Source organism: Cottoperca gobio, chromosome 9, assembly GCF_900634415.1.
Source record: "Cottoperca gobio chromosome 9, fCotGob3.1, whole genome shotgun sequence".
Taxonomy (NCBI): Eukaryota; Metazoa; Chordata; class Actinopteri; order Perciformes; family Bovichtidae; genus Cottoperca; species Cottoperca gobio.
The window spans coordinates 18335424-18345676 of NC_041363.1; the positions used below are offsets into that span (position 1 = coordinate 18335424).

The 10253-nt window shown below is 39.5% G+C and overlaps 1 protein-coding gene across 1 annotated transcript in view; it reads left to right on the forward strand.

Annotated features, from left to right (window-relative positions):
* tmem8b (transmembrane protein 8B) overlaps window positions 1-5758 on the forward strand; it is a 33178-nt gene extending 27420 nt beyond the window's left edge. The window contains exons 12-13 of the mRNA XM_029440770.1: window positions 586-702; window positions 4651-5758. Of these exons, the coding sequence (XP_029296630.1) occupies window positions 586-702; window positions 4651-4986 (453 nt within the window). The 3' untranslated portion in view covers window positions 4987-5758. The remainder of the gene's footprint in view (window positions 1-585; window positions 703-4650) is intronic.
* Window positions 5759-10253: the final 4495 nt, after the last annotated feature.

The window sequence follows — 10253 nt, forward strand, 5'->3', positions numbered from 1 at the left end:
CTGTGCCAATTAGTCCTGTTCTGCTACAGCACGGGTCTTCCCTTCCCCGCTCTAAAATTCCCAATTTCTCCTCATATTCCCTTCCAGACAGAAGAATGCAGAACTGGCCAGGCTTAAGTTCTCCCAAAGCTGTAAAGCACAGTTTATTGATTTTTTTTCCTCTCACTTTATTTATTTCATATCCTGTGGCTTTATGTGAAACTGAGAGCTTGACAAAAAAAAAAAAGTTAAACTGACATTATTTATAGCATGGGCTTCTTTTGCCAGTGTTTTGTTTTCGTTGGATATTGTGGAGGGAAGTTCAGTCAGTATTTTGCTCCGCTAAGCACTCCAACTCTGGTGCATATTTATTTACTGCACCAGGACACTGTACGTGGGATGTGTGTATGTTACCCAGGGCAACAGTGTGGCTCATTGATGTGTTTTTAATGTGTGGAGAAAATTACAACTTTGACCGTTTTGTTCTCTCCAAAAGCAGTGATGTATTGTTCTCTTACCACACATATATCCTGTTATTTACTGGGGTAGTAACAGTGTCAACAGTGTTTATGGAGGACTGTTATTGATCCATTGTTTTTTGTCAAGGTGCTGTATCTGCTGGGAGCGATGTCTCTGTCCATGGCTTTGCAGCTCGACCGTCACGGTCTGTGGAACCTGCTGGGACCCAGCCTGTTTGCTTTGGGCATCATGGCCGTGGCATGGGTAAGAGGAACTCATATATTTACTGCACAGTAGACCTGTAGCCTGCAGTTAAAGTGGCTTTATTCCATTATGAGTTCACTTACATGTGAAAACAGCCGCTGCATATAGAAATGAACTATTCCAAGTTAAACCAGTTAATGAGAATATGGCAAAAACTAAGGCATTAGAATTGTAACTATTTGTAACATGTTTGTTCTTGATGACCAAATTATAACAATATTAGCTTCTCAGTCTTGTATTTCCGAGGAGTTTCCCCCCAATTGTTAGACTTCTTACAGTATATGGTCTACAAGGGATAAAAGAGGATTTATTTTAATACATAATGTGTGTTTGACATTCAAGCTTGTTCAAACATGCAGATGAAATGTTTCAGCACTGTCCCTCTATTGTTCCTCATGCTTGTAAATGTAAAATTATTTAATCCATCATTTAAGCTAAGGGCTGGAACATGTGCATGGCTAAAAACTGTAGGTTTCTGACCAATGAAGCTGTTTTACATTAGCATGGAAAGGGCTTTAAAAGTTTTCAGCCTGTGGGTATTAGTCATGGGTTGTAGTTTCATTATAAGTCAGCTTGTACTTCCACTGACTCATCTACGAGTCATAATGTGCTCCCTGAACTGAGAAGATAACAAATAATAGTCTTTCAAGCAAGGTTCTTGGAAAAAAAAAGTATTTAATGCCAAACCTCTGACATGACTTAGAAAACAAGGTTTCCTTGGAGAAAGTGTGGGAGTTGTAGCTCTGAGAGTTATCTGTCTGTCTGCTGGAGGATCCTACAGAAACTGCGGAAGATGAAGGACTGTTTAATTCCACCATGTAAACCCTCCAGTTTTATGAGAGTATATTTTAGCATAGAGGAGATTCTATTCTTCTGAGATTAACAACAGCGCTTCAGGATTCATGTAGGGTACTACTGTACCATCCATGTGTGAGTGTATGTGGAGATTTACATAAAGACACTGGCTTCCAATATTTGGCTGGTTTTACTTTAAGACTCTGGCACATTTGTAATTCAATTACAGATAGGCTTGTTGACATATGTTATCTGACAAATATGAAATATCATGGTCTGGTTTACTGTCACTATCAAATAAAAGCATATAATGCCTTATAGAAAAAAAGAAAAAAGATTGAAACACGGAGACATAATCTTCCTAAAGGCCGTGACACACTCAGCAGATTATCAGCCGTCGGTTAATGTCGGGTCGTCGGTGAGCGTCTGTTGGCCTGTTTTCTAAATCGCGGTGGAGGCCGCCGGCAAAATACATCATTCTGATTGGTCATTTAAGCCAATCAGTGCACAAGAAGAGAAACAAAGAAACAAGTGAAGAGGGCACACACAGGGCACACACAGAGTCTCTTTTCCTTCTTCATCTTCATCTGATCATTCATGTACACGGATATTTTCACAACGGCATGGCCAACGAAGTGTTAAGCGAGAGTGGTGTGAAAATGGTCGGCAAACTCTGCTTTGTTTTAATGTGTGTATCGGAACAATGGCTTGTATATTTACACTCACAGGTCTTCTGGTTTACTTTTTCTAATTTCGAATACAGACTACCGCCGCCTGCTGTTACTAAGAGGTATTTCCTCTCACGCAGGCGCAGAAAGTATGTAATAGTTTGCCGTTGGCCAAGACGCAGCAGTCTTCTCTGTCGCCACTCGTTGTTTGATGTGTGTCTGGTGTGTCTGGGCCTCACACTAACTAGCCACAATAGTTAACTCAGCACAACACCGTTCCCATAAAAACTCACCCGCATCTTATGCTAATGTTGTTGTCTTAAAGATAAACCTGAGCCTATGCTTTGATTACTGGGCACTTCATTCTTTAGCTGCTGTACAATAGCGTATGTCTGCATCTTTAGCACTCCTTCCTCAGAGCCTCAGTTTGAGTGCCGCACATTTTCTACAAGTGCCCTTTCATTTCAACTTGTCATGTTTCTGCAAAGCCTGGCATTCTGAACGTTCCCAGACACAACTGAATTAGATCCGTCAAGTGAAGGGCACCGAGCGCCTGCTGCTCAGCTCTGCAAAGGTGTCATGAACAGCGAGAAGGAGTGGAGAAGTTCAAATCTGTCGACGCCAAATATCCCTAACTCTCCAAATTAAATGAGGTCCCTGACTTTTATACATGAAAAGATCATCCTGCTCTGCAATTGTTTGTCTTAACCAGAATATTGTGCAGTTTCAATGTGACGGGAGCAGTGACAACACATTTCATGTTTCTCTTCACTTGGCTTCACATAGATTATTAGTCTTTAACCTAAAATGCATACGGAATAATAACTTAATCAGAGCCTTTCACCGACACAATACATGTAATTATTTGTGTCATTTATGAACGGCTTACATTTCCCTTGACAATGTCGGAATTCTGTAATGCAAGCAATCAGTGTTTATGAACCGATGAAAAAAGAGTCTGAATTCAATAATGAAGCACTCTCTAAACGCTGTTCAGAAAGAAATGAAATACAATGTCTCTCTGTGCCACACGTTCAGCAAAGAAGGAGTGAATGCAAATAAAGACATCGTATACAGTTACTGCCAAAAAGGGGCATAAATAACAAATTATCCAAAGCGGTGACCGGCTAATCACTGATGACCAATTTAAAACATCTATCAGCTGATTATGATCCTTGTGAGGGACTGTATGCTGTAGCAGGAGGCATGAATGCAAATTTCAGACAACAGAGATTTATGAAAAACCCTGTACCTCTCTTCCTCCAATCAAAGTAAACTGCCTGCTGCTCCCTCACTCACATCCCATTGGACTCCATTGTTGAATGTCTGCTCCCTGTGTGATCTCCCACTTCAATATCCTGTTTTGACATGAAATGTGTTAATTAAATTAAGTAAAGAAGAACATTAAACTTGGTGGCCTTTGAGAAATAAACCATTATGGGTTATGGGTCCCTTAGTTTCCTAATAATCTTGCAGAAATAAATGAATATGCAACTGTTTCTTCTTGGAAAGGACTGTTAAATGTGAGACTAATCACAGAAAAAACGTTTTATTTGACCAGTTTCTAGCATAGCTAAGCCTGTGTCACTGGAATTATGCTGGTTGTGCAGACACGTAGTGCTGACCTGCACTCTGTCGGAATGTTTCCTTTATTTCAGGGGGGAAAAAGAGTTTGGTCCTACCAGCATAGTACTGCAACATGTGATCATAGCAAAGCATAGGAAACTAAATTCCTCTTCAAGGTAGGCTACTTAATAACGTGGCCCATCCTCTCATTGTCCCAACTGTTTACATTGATGTAGTGGTTTGTTTACTCTGTCTCTGGAGAGACATCTATTTCCATTTCTTGATTTCTTCTACGTTTTCTTTACACTGTGGTTTTCTAAATGGGACAATGTTTCCTATTGGACAGGTACTGTACATTATACTCCCAATCACACACAAACATGTTCAAACAACACCTGTGTACATTGTGCAGGCTGGAGAAGCATAACTCCATTTTTACTCCGTAGTAAATCAGTGAACATAAATACAAAAATAAAATGTTTTTTGTGGTTCTGTGTGGTTGTAAATTGAACAAATATGATAATAGATTATAAAAGTATTTACTTTGGTAGTGAAATGGATCTCAGTATTTCAAGTTGTGCAGTTCTTTCCTGGAAATTCCTCTTCTTACAAACTCCACCTACCTCCGCTCCTCTATAATTAGTCTTTAAGTTATCGTCATTTCCTAGCACAAATAAATTAGTTGGTATTCATCAAACGTATCCATTGTACATGTTATCTTAACCACCGTTCACAGGCCTTTCCCAGGAAGAATCCAGAGAAAGACAAGTTAGATATCCATTGATGGAATATGTTGAACAAACTGAGGGACCTGTACAACTAATTGTTACCACATGAATTATAAAAAACACTAAGCTACTTAAAACTTGATGTAAAAAATAGGTCATAACACATTGTTTTATGTCTGTTGGCCTGTCAGACGGTACGCACCATCCGTCGGCGGCGTTGCTACCCGCCCACCTGGAAGCGCTGGGTGTTCTTCCTCTTCCCGGGCACCATGATCGCCACCTCTGCCGTGGCCCTCTACGCCTTTGTGGAGACAGAGGAGAACTACTTCTACATCCACAGCATCTGGCACATGCTGATTGCAGGGAGCGTGGGCTTCCTCCTGCCGCCTCGCGCCAAACCCGACGCCAAGGTGACCCCGCTGAATCGTAGGCGGGGCTGCGGCTATCAACTGTGCGTTAATGAGCACGAGGAGCTGGGCCTGGTGGACCCCGCCATCATCTCCATCAACAGCATCTGTACCAGCTGATAAACTCCCCACTCCCAGCCTTTTACCTTAGAGACACTTCATTGCCTTCTTTTACTTGGGAAATTCACACACGGAAATTAAGCCACAGAACTTGAAAAAGCAATGTCAATACTTTAATGCAGGTGTGACACATTGGATTTCTTTCTTTGGTCGTAATTGTCATGGTTATTACTATCAATACAACTGTAATTATTATTATATATAGTTAAAGTTGTTCTGATGAATTGTGGGTGTACAGTGACACACTGTTGTTTGTGAATATGTATTTAAAGTCAAAGCTGAAACACTGCTGCTATCTGACGGTGACTGTAAAACTGCTTCTGTTGGTTATTTATTGGTGGTCTTGTGAACAGGCCAATTATTGTACTGTTGGGGCACAGATCAGGGGGAGACGTGGGGGGTCATTTCTCAAGGGCACGGCTTTTCTGAAATTCTTTTCGAATATATCTTTTGCACTGAGACACAAAAATGTTATTCTGTAAATTTTTATAACAATATAAACTACAGTGGGCATCACAAATGTAAAACCTAGTTGTCATGTGGAATGTTAGACTGTCTTTTAAAATTGCAATGTATCGCTTTTACACGAATGTGCAGATTGTGCTTGATGGGAACAATTCCAAAGTCCAGCTGCCTGTTGAAAGAGAAGAGGGGAGGCAGGATTATTTCAAAGACCTCAAACCAAGACCTCACCTCCCTGTTCTTTTCTGACAGGACCTGTGTGACACCACATTCATAAACAATAAATGTTTCCTTTCTTGCCTCAGTATCACATCTGCTTTCGAAGCCTTTAAATGTAGTGCAACTTTTGAACCTCCCACAAAGACATCATATTGCAATTCCTGCTCTAATGAAAGCCAGTGGTACTCAGACAGTGAGAAGAGACGCTGTCAACTACATCCTCCCAGGAATAGAACAAGAGATAAATAATTCTCCTACAGAGCAGCAGTGTGAGGGCAGCTTCAGAGCATGCTGTCGATATGTAGCCTCTCTTATATAGGGAATATGGCTCTTTGTTGTATGCCTTATTAGGCGTGATCCATCAGCAGCTCCTCAGTATTGCTCATCCTGTGTGCATGCCCGTTCTTTTTCTATCAAATTATAGAAGAAGAGAAAGATGCAAGAATTTATTCTTTTCAAATTGAAGGTTGTGCTTGGCCTTGACACTAAAAACCACACGTGTTAGAGTCTACAGCCACGTTGGCAGCTCTGCGAGGTTGTACTTAAAGAGGACATATTATTCTAATTTTCAGGTTCATACTTGCACTTTAGGTGTCTATTAGAACATGTTTACATGCTTTTATGTTCAGAATACTGTTTGTCTGAATATACCAATATTTTCCCTCTGCCTGAAACACTCCCGATAATGCTAACACATTGATGTTTAGGAGGTATCATTTTTAACCAGCTTAGTTTGTCGTATTAGCATGTTAACATTTGCTAATTAGCACTAATCACAAAGTACAGCTGAGGCTGATGGGGACTCTCATTCATTTTGCCTTCATTTAATCATAAAGTATTGGATAAAATGACATTTTGACCAGTAGATTGCGCTAGACGAAAGGTCAGGGGATGAAATTCATCTTCTAAGGACCATGAATGTGTTTACCAAATTGCACAGCATTTCATCCAATAATAGTTGAGATATTTTAATACAAAATTAAAAATTAAAGCTCTAAGGGAATAGTTTTGGGAAATATGCTACTGTAATTCTTATTCTTAACAAGCATTGGCATGAGAGGACTGATACTACTGTTTGTCCAGCGCAGACTGTAAAACATGTGGTTTTTATACTTGGTATAAACAAGATAATGTGTTAATTGTAATGACATTAATAAAATATAAGCACAATTAGACAAAACATTTAAAAAAAACCCACAATTGACACAAAACAATTAGACGGTACAAATGTGACAAAAACACACAAAATCAAATATAAATAAAAATAATGTTTTATTCCTTCAAGGTTTCTAATGATACAAACACACACCATACACCCTCAGTCCAGGGATCTAATCAACATTTTTCCATTTAATTTTTGCATGCAAAGCATATATATATATTCACAGGGCAGGATAGAGGAGGAAAACAAATTCTTCATTTTTACCAGAACTGCTACTGCTGCAACTAATTATGCATCACTTCTCCAAGTGTTTCTGTTGAGCTTTGAAAATGTGATGGAATGAGGTCACTGGGTCGTTTAAAGTCCTTACATTAACTTTTGTTCTCTACTCCTTGTCAAAAGGGGCACAAGATAATAATGAGTAATATGACTAATACACAGTGGAATTGCTTCATGCTTTTACCTACATTTTGTTGAACCATACTCACATTGATATCCTTTATATACTTTTCTTATATTAAAGATATATTAAATTGAACACGGTACCCACACAACCTATATAATACAAAGAGTCTGTGTAGCTCTCTTCGTCTCTTCGTCTTCGTCAATCCAAAATACACAACTCAAAACGTGTCAGACGTTCAAACAAAAAGAGCTTTAATCCAAAGTTTATCAATTTAACAAGAACCATACACTTGATTAATCTTTACAAGATCTTACCAGACAAACTGGCACAAGACCAGGAGAAACAGGACTATTTATACATGAAGTAAGGGGACACAGGTGACGACAATTAGGGGCGGGGCAGACCATGACAGAAGCGGGAAAACACACAAGGCAGGAAGTTAAGTGACCTGGAACGAGAGGGAAAGGTGAGTTTCAAAACAAACAGGAAGTACAAGACTGACACTAGACAAGAGTGACGGTAACTTAACGTAACCTGACCTGAGAGGTATTACACGCTGAACATGAACTAACCTATAACATAAATACATGACATAACATTAAATAATCTGACGGGACATGACACCTGTTCCCTTTTTCAGTTCCAGCAGATAGTTTAAGGAACACTATTCTAAAAGGATTCAGTTGATTTTGAAAGGAAAAGTTCCATTGAAATGCAAAATCGAACACTAGCTAAATCAAGTCACAACTTTGTGAAGCTCTATATATTTCAGGGCATTTCTCTGTCGCTCCCCTGCCACTTCATTGAATGGAAATTTGTGTAATAAGAGACTCAATATTCCAAGTGGAGAGTGCACCCCTTGGCAGGAATAAAAGGCCTGTGACTGTACTTAATGAGACGAATTACACCAAAATGACAACGTCTTAGATATTGAAATTACAAACAGTGGATATTTCTGTACTTCCACCACATAGAGAAAGTACTTTCTTTGTATTCATGGATTCTTGGCTAACATATCTAACAGGATTATTACTCTGACACACCATAACCTTTAGCACTAGAGCAATTTCAACTCAGTTTATTTGCATGGCTGTGCAGAGCTACAACACTGGGCTGCAATATGAGGAGACGCACCAAAAAGGATTTTTGATTCTTTCTTTTTTTTGGCTCCGTACATGTTGCTGGTCCACCTCATTCTTCAAAGTCTACAGCCTTGCAAGCAGCTCTGTGAGGCTGTACTTAGGCACATCAAAAAATGTTCACCATGCCAACAATACTAACATGCTGATGATAAGTAGGTATAATCTCAGCATGTATGCATAACATTGGCCAATAAGCACTTAAATGCAAAGTAAAGTGGCCTACATGTGAGGCCTAGTCCATACATACACAGGTATTACGGTAAACGCAGCGTTTCTATGCATTTTAAAACCGTCCTTGTGTGGATGGGATTTGTTTTGAGAACGATGAGGATAAATCCCCGTTTACAAAAATACACATGTACATGTGGTCTAGGCCTGAGGCTGGTGGGAATGTCATTAACTTAGTTATTTGATCCTAAACCAAAGTGGACAATTAAAATGTCCATGTGATGATGCCGCTGGAGGGAATGTCAGTGGATCACCAAAGAGATTGCCTCAGGAGATCATCCTGAGAGGGACACGGATGTGTGTAACACATTTCATGGTAATCCATTCAATATCTGTTGAGATATTTCAGTCTGCACCAAAGCGGTGGATTGACCGTCATCACCATGATGATGGGTAAACGCTGTTATTTCAGCAATTGTAGAGGTGACAATTATTCTCAAACTATGACTAACAATTGTTCTGTTTTGTAAAATCACAAACACTGGTTCGCCTCTAAATATTTTTAAATGTTATCAAAATCAGGCACTCACATTCCCAAAACCCCTTGATGGCAACACTTTGCAATAACTGATTCTCAAAACATTCATAAAATGTGAAACGCCTGTATTATAGATACGGTTTTTAGAATATTCATGAATATTAAGGCTCACCTTACAGGTGTGCCAGCTTTCAGTGTAACAAGTTTATATACGCCAAAACCTGCAGAAAGGTAGGAAACAGATATCTGTTGTCAAAAACAAGTTTCCTAAGATGTATTAATTTATTACTGTGCCATGGCTACGTGTTGTTATAAGTTGAATGCAGCTGTGTGTGTAGTACTTTTGCCCAAGGAAGATTTCCCCTCAGAGTTCAGAGAGTGTGAGTTAAAAAAAAATCAACACAATACTGCAAACAGAGTCACAAAGAGGAACAATAGATGCTCTTAAAAGTGTGCGTGCTGTCAAAAAGATTGAGAGCTATTGAACACTGTAGAGGGAACACTCTTGAAAATGAACTTACTCCAAACATGAACAAACTGCCTCAGCAAGAAAACTACAGTTTTGCCCACATATATATTCAGTTTAGAATATAATTTCCACTTCAGTGTCAACAAAACTGCACATCACAAGCATCCCAGTGCAAGGACCTATCACAGAGAAGCCGTTTGTGCACCGATTGTATCCAAGGTCAACACGCAAAGACGCACATGTTGGTCTAAAGAGCAGAAATGCTGAAGGTCTGATAGATGATAAGTCATCTTTCAGACTCTTTTCCTCCAAGAGGGTTTGACCGTTAAACATGTTGGTCAATCTGTAACGGTTTGCACATCCATCTGGTGAGAGTTCAATGTTTGTTCTGCACGATTGCATAGCACCCAGGAAATATGAGGCCATTTCATAGGACCAGATGTACTCTACGGTGCAAACACTGGTCCATAATGATGCTATGACAGATGTTGGTGTAGTTTAAGTTAATCAATTACATCTTGGATGGGCTAATGTTATTACAGGAGATAAACAAATAGTTTCTCATTTTTCTTCATGGACAGTTCAAAGCTTGTCCAACTGTGTTCCTGCATCTTCTCCATCATGCTAACACTCACTTGAATGTAGCTTGAAACAGTAACATGCCTCAGACTCATGAGTTGTGATTTTAATATAAATCAGAG